This window comes from Lagenorhynchus albirostris, chromosome 4, assembly GCF_949774975.1.
Source record: "Lagenorhynchus albirostris chromosome 4, mLagAlb1.1, whole genome shotgun sequence".
Classification (NCBI taxonomy): Eukaryota; Metazoa; Chordata; class Mammalia; order Artiodactyla; family Delphinidae; genus Lagenorhynchus; species Lagenorhynchus albirostris.
The window spans coordinates 3620623-3638853 of record NC_083098.1 but is presented as its reverse complement, the minus strand read 5'-3'; the positions used below and the strand labels follow the sequence as shown (position 1 = coordinate 3638853).

The 18231-nt window shown below is 45.1% G+C and overlaps 2 protein-coding genes and 1 long non-coding RNA gene across 17 annotated transcripts in view; 2 read left to right on the top strand and 1 right to left on the bottom strand.

Annotated features, from left to right (window-relative positions):
• Positions 1-16428, bottom strand: part of LOC132519618 (uncharacterized) — a 28895-nt gene extending 12467 nt beyond the window's left edge. For both annotated transcript variants that reach the window (XR_009540213.1, XR_009540212.1), the window contains exons 1-3: positions 15073-16428; positions 14403-14551; positions 13474-13596 (exon numbers count right to left, since the gene is read on the bottom strand). This is a non-coding gene — a long non-coding RNA (uncharacterized LOC132519618). The remainder of the gene's footprint in view (positions 1-13473; positions 13597-14402; positions 14552-15072) is intronic.
• SPMIP2 (sperm microtubule inner protein 2) overlaps positions 1-18231 on the top strand; it is a 160916-nt gene that overhangs the window by 134397 nt on the left and 8288 nt on the right. For 7 of the 14 annotated variants that reach the window (XM_060147522.1, XM_060147521.1, XM_060147524.1 and 4 more), the window contains one exon: positions 12104-12293. The exons of 2 other annotated variants lie outside the window; for them this stretch is intronic. In XM_060147522.1, coding sequence (XP_060003505.1) covers positions 12104-12293 — 190 coding nt within the window. Of the gene's footprint in view, positions 1-3297; positions 3457-12103; positions 12294-12493; positions 12912-18231 lie in introns of those variants that run through there. 5 more of the 14 variants (XR_009540207.1, XR_009540201.1, XM_060147525.1 and 2 more) reach the window with 4 other exon arrangements.
• Positions 7232-7894, top strand: LOC132519153 (protein lin-28 homolog A-like). Its single transcript, XM_060147073.1, has one exon. It carries the CDS (start codon positions 7232-7234, stop codon positions 7892-7894), a length of 663 nt encoding a protein of 220 aa, XP_060003056.1.

Below are 18231 nucleotides of genomic sequence, written 5' to 3'. Positions count from 1 at the left end.
AAAAATTGGGGTCTTATTTTCCTGCAAATGTTCTATAGAAGGCCTGTTCTCCAAGAAAGCAAGGATCCTGCCAAATGGTTTCAGAATGTGTTTCTCAGAAGTTTCCATTGAGCCATCAATGGCTTTTGAGTACTTCCGGAAATGGAAAGAGCAGAAATCAATGACCCTGCAAGAAAGCAAACATTTAGGGGAACTAGCTTGCTGGGGAAATAAGTAGTGGTGCTTTTAAGTCGCTATACGGATACAGCCCCAGGCCTCTTCACAGGCTAGAAATGCACAGGGTTACATCACTTTACGATGCTGCAAGGAGAATGCTGAGCCCAGCAGGGAAGTTTCCACATCTTTCTCTATTGAAACTCTAGTGAATAACTGTCGCCCGGTATGTATAAGGCAACCAGACCGACTCACTGGGGCTTAGTTAGCGATTTGTTTCCTTAACTTTGGAATCCAAAAGACAGTAATTTTACCACTTATTAGAACAATCTTCACTCAACCAGAGGGAACCCAGATGTCCAAACAGTAGAAAAAGCTTTGCTCCTGGACAAGACTGTTGGGTCGTGAATCCAGGTGGCTGCCCTGGAGTCTCCTGCGGGCCCAGCTCACACAAAAAGGTGGGAACCTAGAAGACCCAGCAGAGCACTGCCCTCGAAGGGCTGCTCTCCAGCCACCCAGAGTATGTTTTCTGACACAAGTGTCAACATCGAAGTTCAGTTTGTCCCATCGCTTTTAGACAGTTATATAAGCAAGTCCCAGCCACCGAGTCCTAACTCGGTGCTGGAGTCTGTTTTATCTTCTGACCCTATTTCTGTGTTGTCCGGTCTGCTAGGAAAATTTTGATCATTTTCCAAACAACCAACAGTTTTTAAGCAGCATTTAGACATCTTTTGTTATAAAAAAAAAATTACAAGCTCACAGTTTAAAAAATTCAACTAGCAAAAGAGAGTGTGAACTTGAACTCAATCCCACCTCTCTGCAAACCCTCCAACCCATGCAGTCACAGGCTCTCTGCCTTGAGGTAACAACTGACCATCTTTGGGTACCTTGAGAGAAGCAAGCAAACTCGACTGGAAACGTGTTCTATGTCCGGAGCTCTGCTAGACACTGAAGACCCAAAAAAGTACGACAGGGTTCCTTCCCTTTCAGGAAGACGCCAAGTAAAGTAGGAGTAAACAATGTGTTAACAGTGTTGAAGGTCAGATGATAGCCAATCAGGAATGTTCTGTAGGAGGGGTAGCTTGAGCTGCATTTTTAAGGCTGGGTAGGAAATCAAAAGGTGAGCCTGGAGGTGGAACCAGGGAAGCGATCCCATCCATAAGAAGAGTCTGTCCTACAGAGTGAAGTCAGAAAGAGAAAAACAAATACCGTATGCTAACACACATATATATGGAATCAAAAAAAACAAAAAGGTTCTGAAGAACCTAGGGGCAGGACAGGAATAGAGACGCAGATGTAGAGAATGGACTTGAGGACACAGGGAGGGGGAAGGGTAAGCTGGGACGAAGTGAGAGAGTGGCATGGACATATATACACTCCCAAACGTAAAATAGATAGCTAGTGGGAAGCAGCCGCATAGCACAGGGACATCAGCTCGGTGCTTTGTGACCGCCTAGAGGGGTGGGATAGGGAGGGTGGGAGGGAGGGAGACGCAAGAGGGAGGAGATATGGGGATATATGTATACCTGTAGCTGATTCACTTTGTTATACAGCAGAAACTAACACACCATTGTAAAGCAATTATACTCCAATAAAGATGTTAAAAAATATAAATGGAACTAATAGATGTGTTTGGTTGGAAAATTCAGACAATACACAAAGGAGTAAAATGAACAGCTGAATCTCTCTTCCCCCCACCCCCGTCAATTTCTTTCCTTTAAGTTTTGTATGTATCCTACTTGTGAAAAAATATGAGTATCCCAACCTATTATATGTATGAATCTTTCATTATTTACATAAAAGCCATCATACCATTAAAAAGGCTCGGAGGAGTGAGCCTTTCTGGTGTGCAGAGGGAAGCCCGCCGCGCGGCTGAAGCACAGGGCGCTGGTTTGGGGTGTGACAGGAGGTGAGACTGGGATGCAGTACAGGGGCCGGGTGGTGCAGTGTTTCGAATTCCCGACGAAGGTTTTGTGCTTAGTTCTGTAGGCGACGAAGCGTTGTTTCCAATTGTTAAGTAAGGAAGCGATATAATTAAATCTCTGTGATAGAAGGAATGCATGGCACCTAACAGCTGTTGAAAACTGTTCGCTGAGCGGGCAGAGCGGAGAAAGGAGAGCCCGAAGAAGAAAGGCACGTTAAGTAAAACTGGAATAATCACACCGATGGGCGCGCGGGTGAGAGACGGGGATGGTGAGGTCGTTTAGAGAAAGGTTCCACGAGGCTTGGCAACCAACAGAATGTGGGCGGGTGGAGGAGATGTGAAAGCCCAAGGCAGCTCTGATGTGCCCCTCTGGGGGTGGCTGGGGAAACGGTTATGGCAGTGAACGAAAAAGGGAACGCAGGAAGAGGAGGGTCTATTTGGGGGAAGAGAGAAAACAGGGAGATGGCAAGATGAGCTGAGAGGCAGCATCCTGTAATTAAAATACAAATGGCCAACATTTTATTGAATTTTTACTATGGGCCAGATACTAAGTGCTTTCTAGGTATTGACTCATTTAGTCCTCATGAAGAGTAGGTATTGTAATATGATCCCCATTTTACAGCTGAGGTAATTATATACGTTTAGAGTCAGACAACTCTGAGTGCAGATCCCAGCTCTACTGCTTTTTAACTGTTTGATCTTGGATAAATTACTTAGTCTACCTTCAGAGGTGAAAAGCAGGAAATGACGTCTATCACGTTGGACTGTAATAATGATTAGAGAGAGGTAATACACATCGAGCACCTAGCAGAGTGTCTGGAACCTCGTGTATCTCAATGAACGCTAGAAACAGTTATCATTGTTAGTAATGAGATTCCCGGTACTAGGTTCAGTGAGAAGCTGGGGATCTGTACTTAGATTTTTAGAGCTGAAAGTAAAAAATTTACACATAAGTATACTGACGTTGGTTGGATCATCAGCTAGAAAGGCTATTTCCCGATTTGGAGATGGGTGGTTGTATATTGGGAGATGAGAATCAAGGATGGAATCCTGGGGAATACCAGTGATAAAGGAGCCAAAAGAATAAAAGATTATTCCAGAAGAAAAGTAGAGGAAGTAATATGAGAAGTAAGAGGAGAGACAGAAAGAAAAGAGCTTTGAAAGCCCAGTAGAAAGCCAGGAGGAGGACAGTGTCCACAACCACGAATGCTTCTTGGAAGTCTTACTAGAAAGTCTGAAAAGAGGTGATGATCTCAGGAAGAAGGCTGCTGTCAGCTGGGGTCAGAACCATCACGATGAAGTAAAAGCAACACCAAGCAGCATTTGGAGCAGGGGCAAATGAGTGGAAACAGAAGGCACAGACGATTCTTCCTTAAATAGTGAGTCTTTGTTTCATTTTAAAATAATTCAGTTTGGAAACCACTTCAGGAATGGTGCAGTAAGGACCTCCAAAAACATATTTCCTCCATAAAAGAAATAAGAACGGTGGCAAAAACTGTCAAAATCACCTTTTTCAAAACATTGGAAATGAATGAACAAACGCTTTCAGTAATCCATGGAGCACGTATTTAAGAAAAATGGCTAAATCTTAGAAACACGATCTTTGTGACATTTTACATTTAAATTAAAATTGCTCTATTCCCATCCTCTCTTTCCAGCTCAAGGTAGCCTTGAAAAAACCAATAGCCTCACAACCATGGTAGCTGTGAAAACTAGCAGCTGACCAGTCACTGAAGGGGAAACACGAGTTTGAAGCGCCTTGAAAAGCTTCCTACTCAGAGGAGTGTTATATTTGATTTGGTGTCTGTGTGTGTGTAACTGGTTGGGTTCAAATCCCAACTCCAGCTCTTTATTTTTTTAATTTTTAAATTTTTTATACAATGTAAATTAAATTAAATTTTTAATTTTTAAATTTTTTATACAATTTAAAAAGTTAATTTCCATTTACAGTTATTACAAAATATTGGCCATATTCTCCGTGTTGAACGTACACCCTTGAGCCCACCTTACACCTAATAGTTTGTACCTCCCACTCCCCCCTGACCTCTGTATTGCCTCTTCCCTTTCTCCCCACTGGTAACCACTAGTTTGTTCTCTATATCTGTGAGTCTCCTTCTTTTTTGTTATATTCACTAATTTCTTGTATTTTTTTAGATTCCACATATAAGTGATATCAGATAGTATTTGTCTTTGTCTGACTTATTTCACTGAGCATGATGCCCTCCAAGTCCATCCACGTTGTCACAAATGGCAAAATTTCGTTCTTTTTTATGGCTGAGTAATATTCCATTGTATATATACACCACATCTTAATCCATTCATCTATCAATGGACACTTAGGTTGCTTCCATACCTTGACTATTGTAAACAATGCTGCTGTGAACATTGGGGTGCATGTATCTTTTTGAATCATAGTTTTCTCCAGATATAAGCCCAGGAGTGGAACTGGTGAGTCCTATGGTAGCTCTATTTTTAGTTTTTTGAGGAACCTCCATACTGTTTTGCATAGTGGCTGCACCAATTTACATTCCCACCAACAGTGTACCAGTGTTCCCTTTGCTCCACATCCTTGCCAACATTTGTTATTTGTGTTCTTTTTTTAACATCTTTATTAGCGTGTTCTTTTTAATCATGGCCATTCTGACAGGTGTGAGGTGATATTTCATTGTAGTTTTGATTTGCATTTCCCTGATGATTAGAGATGTTGACCATATTTGCATATATCTTTTGACCATCTGCATTTCCTCTTTAGAAAAATGTCTGTTCAGGTCTTCTGCCCATTTTTTAATCAGGTTGTTTGTTTTTTGATGTTGAGTTGTATGAGCTGTTTATATATGATGGATATTAATCCCTTATTGGTCATATCATGTGCAGATATTTTCTCCCATTCAGTAGATTATCTTTTTGTTTTGTTTCATTATTCGATCTGTCTGGAAAATCCCTGGAAAATCTCCATGCTCAGGGCTTGTCATTATTTGACCTGACTCTGTATGAACATCTCTATCTCACAAGCAGCCGTCAAAAACAACAATCATTTAATATCACAGTCACCTGGGGGGAGGAGGGCAATACAAGTTGGGGCAAACAAGAAGCTGACCAAAAATCTTTAAGGAAAAAACTGGGAAATGACATGTCTCTAGAGCATTTCAAAAAGCTCTAACATATGCCTAGAAATCTAGAAGGCTGTGCACACGTGCAGTGCTGTGCACATGCCCAGGCAAGGCCCCGGAAGGTCCTAATCTCTGACCTCTGGCTAACCTTGAAGCTCCATGAAAGCAGGAAACGAAGGCTAAGGCAGAGTTTTAAACTGTCTGCTGGGGCATTGAAGGTATGCCTAGACACAAACAAAGACCAGAAAACACATGGATTTGAGGCATTTAAGGAGATTTCTGTCCAATCATTAGCTGACCACTAAGCTAACCAAGCAGAAAATTCAGGGGGCACACATGACAGACTTTAAACAATTAGTCCAGGAAAGTGAACAACAGCAACATCACCACCACCACCGAAAACAAACAAAAAGCAACAAAAACAACAACAAAGAGAAAAACACAAAACAAAACAAGCAGGAACAACAAGCCCTGGGGAGAGGGAGAAAATCTCATTTCCAGAATTGGCACAGTATATTATTTCAAATGTCAATTTATCAACAGAAAAATTATGAGGAACAGGAACAGGAACAGGAAAGTGTGGCCGATACACAGGGAAAGAAAGCGATCAACAGAAACTGTCTCGAAGGAAGCACGGATATATTTAGCTGACAGAGGCTTTAAGTCAGCTATTTCAAATAGGCTCAAATACTCAGGGAGACTGCTTCCACAGGTGGTGAGACTGTGCCCGAGGATAGAATGGAATAGAACATGAGTGTGGCCAGAGCTAACAGGCAGGTGCGCGCCGGCCAGGGAAGAGGCCAGTGCATGACTCAAGGTCACTGAGAGCAGACAACAGGCGTGCAGGCTCAAATGGTACATTGTGTACCTACCTCAAGAGGAGAGAGTACACAAGATCTACCTCCTGGCGGCGTGGCAGACCCCCATGGCTCGCAGTGGGCAGCGTGGCTGCATTCGCCTCACTTTGTGCCGTGGTAGAAGGACCCCAACTCTTACCCCTTAGAGTCTGAAATACACAAAGTTGGGGGTGTACCTGTGGGCCATTTACGCATGCATAGCTAAGCAGTTCTGAGAAAGTTTACACGTGCTCCAGATAAAGGGAACGGGTACATACTGACTGCGCTCTGAGCTCTTTTCATGCAGTGCGACTTGTGAGCTTGTCAGCATGTCCTGTACTGAGCACAGAGAGCTTCTTGGGAACAGAAGGGAAGGCATGGACTGAACTTGGACCCTCCCCTCACAGAAACCATGTCTAAAATGTTAAAGGAAAGTATGAGAACAAGGTCTTGACAAACAGAATATCAATAAAGAGATAGAAATCATACATATAAAAAAATAGAAATTCTGGAATTGAAAAGTACAATAACTGAAATGAAAAACTCACAATGGGAGCTTAATAGCAGGTTTGAGCTATCAGAAGAGACTCAGTGTACTTAAATATAGATCAACTGAGATTATACATTCTGAGAAATGGAAAGAAAAAAGAATTTTTAAAAAATGCACAAGGAACAGAGCTCTGAGACTGTGTACCAACATAGCATAATGGGAATCCTAGAAGGAAAAGAGGAAGAGAGGAAGGGGCAGAAGGGACATTTGAAATAATGGCCAGAAGCATCCCAAATTTGATGAAAAACAGTAACTGACACATTCAAGAAGCTCAACAAACTCCAAGTAAGATAAACTCAGAGACCCACACTTAGATACATCATAGTCAGACTGTCAAATGGCAAAGACAAAGAGAGAATCTTGAAAGTAGCAGAAGAAAAATGAGTCATTGTATACCAGGGATCTTCAAGATGAACAGCTAAATTCTCAGCAGAAATAATGAAAGCCAGAAAGCAGTGGAATGATATATTCAATGTGCTGAAAGAAAAACAAGTTAGCCAAAAAGTTCTATATCCAGCAAAACTATCCTTCAAAAATGAAGGAGGTGCTGGGGAAGATGTAGCAGCCTCTTCTCCGAGCCACCCCTTTGCCTCCGGACTTCTCTGGGGCCAGCAGCCGGCCGACCTGGGGCCCGGGGCCGCGGGCTCAGCCGACTACCATGGGCTCTGTGTCAAACCAGCAGTTTGCAGGTGGCGGCGCCAAGGCGCCGGAGGAGGCGCAGGAGGATGCGGCCCGGGCGGCCGAGGAGCCGCAGCTGCTGCACGGAGCCGGCATCTGTAAGTGGTTCAACGTGCGCATGGGATTCGGCTTCCTGTCCATGACTGCCCGTGCCGGGGTCGCACTCGACCCCCCGGTGGATGTCTTTGTGCACCAGAGTAAGCTGCACATGGAGGGCTTCCGGAGCCTGAAGGAGGGTGAGGCCGTAGAGTTCACCTTTAAGAAGTCTGCCAAGGGCCTGGAATCTATCCGAGTCACCGGCCCTGGTGGGGTGTTCTGTATTGGGAGTGAGAGGCGGCCCAAAGGGAAGAACATGCAGAAACGCAGATCAAAGGGAGACAGGTGCTACAACTGTGGAGGTCTAGACCATCATGCCAAGGAATGCAAACTGCCACCCCAGCCCAAGAAGTGCCACTTCTGCCAGAGCATCAACCACATGGTGGCCTCGTGTCCACTGAAGGCCCAGCAAGCTCCCAGCTCCCAGGGAAAGCCAGCCTGCTTTCGGGAGGAGGAAGAAGAGATCCATAGCCCCGCCATGCTCCCCGAGGCCCAGAATCGAGCCACAGTGGGTGGGGGCTATCCGTGTGTGATCAGGAAGTTTTGAGGAGCAGGCATCCATCGGCAGAGTGGAGAAAGGGGGGACAGGGTGGGTAGGGGCAGCTGGTACTGCCATACATCTCAGGCCGGGGTCACAGCGTCACCCCCTCTTCCCTCTTGGTGGGGGGAAGGGGTGAGGCAAAGAAACTCCAATCATGCTCTATCCAAATGCACGTGAGGGCTTTGGGGGGTAACCCTTCCTGCATGCTTTATCTGAGTCTCCACCCCCAGAATCTCCAGCTTTTGAAAGTGGCCTGGATAGGGAAGTTGTTTTACTCTTCAAGGAGGATATGGAATAATATTTCCCATGCCAGAGTGAAAAGATTAAGCATGAGACCAGCTTGATGGACCCAACCCACAAGCCACTACATTCTGTGCGAGGAAATATCTCAGGGGTAAGGCAGGGTTTTCCACATCTTGTCTGCTCACAACCTCCTCCTGGGAGAGAGTGCTGAGAGAACTGTCCCAAGCAGTGGGTTGTGATGACAGGCAAAAGGGGGGTTGAGGGAACAGCTGCAGACCTGCTGCTTCTAAGCTCACTCCCACCCCATTCTGGGCCAATACAATTTTATTTATTTGCTCCCTTGGATGACTGTACCTTGGGTCCCACTTTCTTCAGGATGCCAACTGCACTAGCTGTGTGCGAATGACGTATCTTGTGCATTTTAACTTTTTTTTTTCATAATATAAATATTCTGGTTTTGTATTTTTGTGTATTTTAATCTAAGGCCCTCATTCCTGCACTGTGTTCTCAGGTACGTGAGCAATCTCAGGGATAAGTCGGCGACAGCTCCGGGTCTGCACAGCAGCAATACTTTTTGTTGCTCTATCACCAGAGAGAACAACTATTTGGAGCGTATAGCCTATTGAACTACCTCATTTTTGCCAATTAGAGCTGGCTTTTCTGCCACAGTGTCCTCTTGAAACCCCTCCATCTTCAATGTTTCATGGGAGACTAGGTTTTAACTGGGTTGCCCCATGGCTTGGTCTCCTTCTACTGAAAGATTGGAAATTGGTCTGAACAGGAAAAGGTGGTACAGAGAGGTTAGGAGAGGCTGGGCCAAGTAAAAGGTGCAGAGAGGGGAAGCCAAGATTAGGCAGACGTCATCTGTATGTGTGATAAAGGATTCCTGTTCCAGGCCTGTAATCCCAGGGCATAGGACTCGCTTTACATACCAGGCCCATCCTTCAGTGGATTGGGCTAGGCCTAACATACACAACAGGGTGTATTGTATGTGTTTTTGTAAAAACTGTGAGTTGGTAAGGACAGGTTTTAAGAACGATGCCTCTGTACCCATCTTGAGCTGCCCAGGGATGGATATATGAAGCAAGGACAAGATCCTTAATCTTTAACAGTTCTGGACTTTTCCTCCTAGGTTTCCAGAGAGACCATCAGTGATGGCTTCTTTGTGGTTCCCAGAGCCAGTGTCCTGCCCTGCTGCAGCAGTAATTAGTGTCATGGTAGCTAAAGGAGAAAAGGGGGTTTCGTTTACATGCTGTGAGATCACTGCAAACCTACCTCACAGTGTTGTAACGGGGCAAATGCAATAGAACGCATTGGGTGATGTGTGTCTGATCCTGGGTTCTTGTCTCCCCCAATTGCTGCCCACCTCTAGTTATTGTATTTGTCTGGACTTCGTAGGACTTCACAAGTAGCTGATTTGGTGATTGCTAGGTGGCCTAGTTTGTGTAAATATAATGTGTTGGTCTTCTCCATGTTCTTTTGGGGTTTTATTGTTTACAAACTTCTTTTTATATTGAGAAAAATAGCCAAAGCATCTTTGACAAAAGGTCTGCACCAGCCAAAAAGATCTGAAACATAAACTTGGGGGCCCCTCTTCTTGAAGTGGGAGGTCTTGAACTACACTTTTTTTTGTGTTCCCCTTCCCCTGTTTCCTATTTCGAACAAGATTTTCTGTCTTAAACACTGTATTCCTACCCCCTCTTCTTTCCCCTTCGTGCCCTCCCCCAAAATAGTCCATACACCTATACGTTTAATTTGTGGGGTGTCTGTGATTAAATGATTTGTGCAAAAATCCTGAAGAAGCTAAGAATTCACCATCCCTTGTTCTCAATCTCCTGAGTCATGACCATTCCTTGATTTGATTCATTCCAAACAGACTGCTGTCTTTGCATGGATTAAAACCTACTTTAATCTCTAATCCTAGGGTAGAGAGGAGCAACAAGGGGGCCTTCCATGTAGAAAGTGGGGTTGGGAGACCACGAAAGGAAAGATGAATGTATAGTCAAGTCACTCAGGAACTTTTATGCAGGTGCAAGAAACTTATGTCAAAGTGGCCACAAAATTGTTTAATAGGAGACGGACGAATGTAACTCCATGTTTACTGCTAGAAACCAAAGCTTTGTGTGAAATCTTGAATTTATGGGGAGGGAGGGAGGGTAGAAAAGCATGTACCTGTTCTTCATCCCTTCCCCTCATTACTGAACTGCAGGAGACTGAGCCCCCTTGGGCTTTGGCGACCCCATCTGGGCAGTGTTTATTTGTTGGTTGATTTTGCTGTGCCAGGTACTTCCTTTCCCATTTGCTATCATTTTGTAACACACATGCTGACCCCTTTCCCTTCCCCTTCTTTTCCTTGGGAAAATACAATGAATAAAGACTTATTGGTACCGAAAAAAGAAAAATGAAGGAGAAATTAAGACAGTACAGATAAAAACTGAGAGAATTTTGTGCCTAGCAGACCTGCCCTACACTAAATGCTAAAGGGAGTCCTTCAGGTTGAAACAGAAGGACAACAAACAGTAACTCAAACGCACAAAATAATTAACAAGCCAGTGGTAAAGGTAACCTCATAGGTAAATTTAAAAGTCAGCATTAATGGGGCTTCCTTGGTGGCGCAGTGGTTGAGAGCCCGCCTGCCGATGCAGGGGACACGGGTTCGTGCCCCGGTCTGGGAAGATCCCACATGCCGCGGAGCGGCTGGGCCCGTGAGCCATGGCCGCTGAGCCTGCGCGTCCGGAGCCTGTGCTCCGCAACGGGAGAGGCCACAACAGTGAGAGGCCCACGTACCGCAAAACAAAACAAAAACAAAATAGTCAGCATTAATGTATTTTGGTTTTTAACTCTTTTTTCCTATATGATTTAAAAGACAACTGCATAAAATTATGCAGCAAAAGATATGAATAGACAGCTTTCCAAAAAAGATGCACAAGTGGTCAATAAACCCATGAAAAGATGTTTAACATAATTAGTTATGAGAGAAATGCAAATGAGAACCACATGAGATACTACTTCACACTTGGATGGTAAAATAAAAAAGGCAATAACAAGCGTTGATGAGGATGTGTAGAAATTAGAACCCTCCTACGCTGCTGGTGTTAGTGTAAAATGGTGAAGCTGTTATGGAAAACAGTTTAGTGGTTTCTCAAAAAGCTAAGCATAGAATTACCATACAACCCCACAATTCTAGTCCTAGGTAGAAAAAAAGGTGGAACCAACCCAAACATCCATCCACTGGTGAATAGATAAACAAGATGGAATATTACTTGGCCATAAAACAGAATGAAGGTCTGCTTCTTACGTGAAGGTAAGAAGGTAAGAAGCCCCACGAGCTCTCTTGGGTGACAACAGCCTTCCAAAAGACATGGCAATCCTTATCCTACGATCCTTCTTGTCCTTTCCCCCAGACCTGGCCCTTTACGATGGGGAAGCAGTCCTCAGATAATATTCTAATTAAGGGGAGTTGGAACGGAGACCGTGATTTCACTGGGGAAAGAGAGTGAAGCCTGGATCTTTCCTCCCACGCACTGTCCAAAGTCAGATTCTGTCATCGCCAAGCTGGCTTTTCCCTGAATCCCCCGAAGTCTCAAACCCGACAGGCGTGTCCTGCAGGAGAACTCAAGGCCTCGGGCTGCCCCCGAATTCCCAGCATCTTGCCTACTCGGCTCTAAAGGATGCCAGGAGCAGTCGTGGTACCAGGGTGATGTCATCAACAAGCTTCCTGGATAAGTGTCCACCTGTGCAGGTAGTTCCCTGCATCTCCAGCAGCTGGATGTCTAGGGAAGTGGCGGGGCAGAGTCCAGAAGCTTCTCAGGACCCTGGCTGAGGGCTCAGGGCCTTAGCTTTCCCAAGCTCCATGGCTAGAAATCATCACAATCACAACAGATGCAGACAGATCTCAACTATCTGAAAACTGGTGGCCTTATTTCTAACAATTTTCCAATTTGAGAACCAACCGATTTGTTCCTATTTCAGGCAACCGACTCCTTCTGTCATGGACGCAGAAGGGAGCTTCAGTCGTGGTTTCATTGCCTGGCATATGGGTGATTATGAGGACACCAATCAAAGGAACTCCAAACGGGCCGTCCTCCTCCAGCAGAGCCAGGTAGCATTGCCAAGAGTTTCCAGACCACCTAAGCTGTCAAAGCTACCAAAAGAGCAGGAGGTACAATCATTTGCTTTTCGGAATCATAGAAAAAGTCAAGCTGTCTTAACGTGTGCATTAGAGAACGCTATTTAATAGCAATACTATGAATAATCAGTTTTATAGCTCCTTTCAACCTATCAGAACGTTTTGTAATTCATATTGGATTTCCACAGTGATGTCCGTATAGTGACTGGGTGGGTATTATTCCCATTTTATAGCTACAGAAAACAGGAGGGGAGGGGCTCAGTCCTTAGAACTGCTTATTTACCACATGGTTTAACCTGGAGAGCACAGCCATCTGCTCAGTTTCCAAAACCTGAGAAAACTCAGTCTGTGAGATGGAGGTAACTCTATAACGCTTCTTAAAACCCCACAGACTGGGCTTCCCAGGTGGCGCAGTGGTTAAGAATCTGCCCACCAATGCAGAGGACACGGGTTGGAGCCCTGGTCCGGGAAGATCCCACATGCCACGAAGCAACTAAGCCCGTGAGCCATGGCCGCTGAGCCTGTGCTCTAGAGCCCACGAACCACAACTACTGAGCCCGCAAGCCACAACTACTGAGCCCGCGAGTCACAACTACTGACCCCACGTGCCACAACTACTGAGGCCCGCGCGCCTAGAGCCCATGCTCCGCAACAAGAGAAGCCACCGCAGTGAGAAGCCCGCGCACCGCAACAAAGAGCAGCCCCCACTCGCCGCAACTAGAGGAAGCCCGTGCGCAGCAACAAAGACCCAACACAGACAAAAACATAAATAAATAAATAAGTAAATAAATGTATTTTAAAAAAAACACCCCACAGACTGCCTAGCAGAGTAAGAATATACCAGTTCAAATTCAAGGTTTTTTCCCCCATTACTATCTATGGAATCTTGAACAAGTTGCATATTTCCCGATGTGGGTTTTTTCATTAGTAAAATGGGGATGTTAGTATCTGTCCTGAATATTTTGTAGAGTTATCATGAGACTCAAGTAAAGAGTGTGTAAGCATGTATTCAAATGAACAACTATTTCCTGAGGTCCTTCTGCGTAATACCACAGCGAATCCACCCTGTAGTCATCCAGCGTTTCAATACTGAGTGTGACAACAAGCTTCCATGATAGAAAAGGGAATACACTCAGAGACTCCTGTTCCCTACATGGAGAGAGGCTTCTTGCTCCGCTGGAGAATCTTGCCACTGCCCTAGAATATTGCTTACCCTCTGTCGCCAGAGATCTGTTCATCAGGAGGTGTCTGTTTGACAGTTAACTGTATATCCATCTGAAACACTCTGCGAGGAGCCGTGGACGTCCTCCGTGGTAGGTCCTGCCCCAGGGATGCTCTGTATTGAAGAAGGTAGCGTTCAGCTGCTGACATTCCTATGTGGTCTGAATTTTGAGCTGGGTCCACGTGAGATTTATTGCAGTGTGTGTGTGAAGGAGTCTTGGATTAGTTATTTTCCACCTGAACTAATTTTGTGTAGGATTAGAGAGATCATGGATTAAACTGTCCCAAATTCCTCCTACTATCTATCATTCACTAAATCCAATTGAGATGTCTTTGTGCATTAAAAAAATCTGTTAAAAGGCTGATTTTGAAATGATTTCAAATTTACAGGAGCACAAGAACAGTACTAAGTGAACTGATAGACTCCTCACTCAGAATCGTCAGTTGTTCATTTTATCCTAATGCGTTCTTTCTACACACACACACACACACACACACACGCGCGCGCGTGTGCATGCGTGCACGCACACACACAGACACACACTGGTTTTTACTGAACCATTTGAAGGTAAGTTGCAGACGTGGTTTTGCTTTACCCCTAAATAATCATGGTGCATTGCCTAAGAACAAGGACGTTCTCGCACCTAACCATGGTACAATGATAAGATCCAGGAAATTTAGCACTGATACAATATTACCTTATCTATAGTTTATAAGCAAATTTTATTAATTGACCCAACGATGTCCTTTGTCATTTTCCCTGATCCAGGATCCTATCCAGGACCAGGTATTACGTTTAGTCCTCAAACCTCACTAGTCTCCTTCAATTAGGAACAGCTCCTCAGTCCTGGTCTTTCATGACACTGACATTCTTGAACAATTCAGACCAGTTCTGCAGAATACCTCTTAATTCAGGTTTACCTGCTATTTCCTCGGGTGATGTGTTTTGGGCAGGAATCCCAAGGTGAGTGATGCCGCGTCATCCTCAGGGTATCCCATCAAAGAGGCACTTGACGTGAGTTTAACTCATCATCGGTGAGGGTAACTGATCACTTGGTTACACCTCTTCCCTTTCAGAGATAAACAAAATACTGTATCATTCAAAATGAACTTTTCTATCAGCTTAGGCTTTCTTTTCTTTTTTTTTTCTCTTTTAAACCGAGGAGCTCTAGCGCCGCAGCGCAGCCTCGCGGGAGCACGTACCGGGCGGCGAGGGAGCGCGAGGGCGGGGCGCGCGACCGAAGCCTAGCTACCCCCTGCCACGCGAGGCGAGTGCCGCAGCAGCCAGTCCCGCTGCCCGCTCCCCGCGACGCCCGCTTCTGCCTGCGTCGGCCGCCCCGCGGCGCGCCGCACCCGTGCACCGGCTTTCTTCTTAATTCCAGACATACCTTAGAAACTTGTTCCCCAAGTCCATCCTTTGGATCATCCCACAGGGTTCTCGTGTCTGACACGTCACTAAGTACTCAAGCCCTCCCCCCTACTTTACATAAATTCTCTTCGGGGAAGATAACTCGGAGCAAATGATAAATTCAAGCTTCCAGCATAAGCGTCACACCAGCCACCTATGCGTGGCTCCTGTTACCGTACTCACCTGAGATGCAGCCCAAATGCCATCCTCATGCTGCGAGAATCAGAACCATGCACTGGAAGCAGCCTTGGAAAAAACAAAACGTTGCCAATGGTATTGGGGGGTTTGGGGAAAATTTTAAGCACATAAACCAACCCACAATATCACAATGCTTTCTCATCAACATAGATAGTTGAAAATGGGGATATTTTATATTCACGTTGTTGAGTTTGGCTTTATTCTTATAAACCTAAGTTTAGAGATTGATTTCTAAAAGTTTCTAAAACTTTCTAGAAGTGCAATTTATGGTATTTAACAGTATGCATAATTCTTGTATACATTACCCAAAATGCTCTTAGAAATGTTTTTGGAAATCAATTGGGCAAATCTCTAAACTGTTTTTCTACATTTCCCCAAATTTCTTCCTTTAAGTCACAAAATGTCTCTGAAGTTCTATCTTCTATTACATTTGTTTTCCCTTCTTTTGGTTGACCTTTTTTCTCCACATAAATAATAGCTACTTAAGTGTTGTGAAATTTATGTGTATGTGAGACAGTTTCAACATCGTGATCCATTTCTATTTCATTTCTTTGCTTGCAGATATCTTCATTGCCCCCCTTGCTTCCAAAACATGGACATAATCTCAGTAATTGATATGTTCTTTCCCTCACCCACTCACTCACACTGGGTGTGGGAGTAGTGATTCTCAAGGTTTTAGTGTGCATATGTGTCATCTGGGGATCGTATTAAGGTGAGATCCTGGTTCAGTCGGTCTGGGACAGGGTTTGAGATTCTGCACATCCGTCAAGCTCCCGGGTGAGGCAGCTCTGGTCGATCCAGGGATGCCGAGTAGCAAGGCGCTGGCGGATTTGCCCCGAGCTGCATTTTGAGCCAGAACAGGGGGGGGCCTTGATGGAGCAAAAGGGAGTGGGAAACCAGGACGAAGGACTGACAGGGCGCAGGCAGTGATCAGCTCGCGCCTTTAGGTAACCAGCAGCCTGCAGAGGTGGGCGTCCGGTGCTGAGGCCAGAGGAGGGGGCTCAGGTGCCGAGGAGCTTGGATTTTCCTGGGCCAACTTTTAAACAAAAGTGACAGGATTAAACTTTCATTTTGGGAAGGTTGGTTAGACATCAGCCTGGAGGAAGACTGGTGAGAAGTGTTGCTACAAAAGGGAGGTGAGTTTGGAGGGCATTTTGGTAACTCGGGTGAGAATGAGGAAGGACTGAAAGAAGGAAAGAGCAAGGAGAGCAGGTGATGCACTTGGCACCCGAAGAGTGCAACTTCAGCAGCTCTGGGTCCCGACTGGTTGTGGGGAAAGACCTCAGTAACCATGGGAGGAGCCGGGGAGGCTGACAGACATGACCTTGTGAGGTGAGGGGTGGAGGCAGGGGCCTAGGAGGAAGGTCGGTAGACTGAGTGCTTGAAGGTGAGAGAAAGGGATGATGACTGCTGGCCTGAGGTCCCCAAGAACACAGAGTGCAAGGCACAGCAGTGGGGATTAATCTCCTCTCTCCCACCACGAATGAGCTGGTACCTCCTCCTCTGTTGTCTCAGAGGTTGTCCTAATTTAGGCTCTTCCTGTTCTCCAGCACCCCCTTTGCATCCCATGTTCAGAGACTATGTGACTTATCTAAGCGGAAACTATGAAGTCTGTACTCTCTCTATGTTAAAGATCTTTGCTTCAAAGTCAACCTCCAATAACCTGGTGTGACAATATTCTGACTCCCAACTGCTTTGTTGGGTCCTCATGGATGTCACTGGACCGATATCTTAAGTACCTACGTTAGTCAGGGTTCTCCAGGGAAACAGAACCGACAGAATGGATGGATGGATGGAAAGACAGACAGATAGATAGATGAATGGATAAAGGGACAAATGGATGGGTAAAGGGACAGATGGATGGATGGATGGATGGAGAGATAGATGAAATGGATAAAGGGACAAATGGATGGGTGGGTGGATTGATGTAGAGATAGACATGAATGAATGAAGGGACAAATGCATGGATGGATGGGTGGCGGATGGATGGACAGATGCATAGCGACAGACAGATGGATAGCTTTCTCTTCAGGAATTGGCTCACATGATTGGGGAGGCTGGCAGACCCCAAATCTGCACATAGGCCAGCAGGCTGGAGACCCAGGCAAGAGTGTGGAGGCCGTGGGGAGGCCGAATTCCCTCTTCTTCAGGGGATCTCAGTCTGTTTTCTCTGAAGTCCTTCAACTGACCGGGGAGACGCCCCACCGTACGGAGGGTAACCTGCTTTACTCAAAGCCGACTCCTCTGTGTTGCTGTCATCTAAAAAGCCTTCACGGCAACATCACACGGGTGTTAGACCAGGTATCTGGGTACCGTGGCCTAACCAAGGTGACACATGAGATTAGCTATCGTAATACCCACCTCATCCACGTGTGAGGGTCAAATGAGGTGACATATATCAGGCATCCGACAGAACCAAGGAGCAATGTGGTGTGTATGTGTGTGTCAGGGCTTTCTCAAAGGCGTGATTTTAAAGGGAACGTGAAAAACACTTGAAATTTACCTTTAATCCAAAAAAGATTTAGCAATACCTAATATTACTCCTTCCTGTATTCTGCAACAGGATTCAGTATGGTCTTATGTAGCTACAAAAGTTACACCTCATAGCGTATGTTTCCTGAGGCATATGTTTCCTGTATGTATCAGTGCTACATTTCATAGCAAATATTTTCTAATGCCCTTTATTTTCCTAAAATAAAATTCACAAGATTCATCAACAGAATAACCTTACACACATAACTTATAAGAAACCACTATAATGCCCTAGTTGTACTATTTGACAACTTATGTTAACATATACTTTAATACACAGACATTGGGGCACTAGTAGATTAGAAAATATAATGAACGAAGCAGATACTCACTCCTGGATGGAACCTCCACGAAGGCCACCGCTACAAGCAGAGATGATACAGAACACCGTGCTGGTGACAGACTTCACGAGGAGCACAGCTGCGGGTAATAGGGTTTTCCAAATGGATGGCAGTTCTTGCTGAAATCCTCAACCTTCCAAAGTAAAATCTCGCCGCAGTTTATATACAACAGTGGCATTCCTGGAAAATTCAGCGTATAGTAAGCTCATGAGAGAAGTGCCTTGTGCTTGTATGTAACGCAAAATGAAATTCTCCGCTTAGATCATTATAA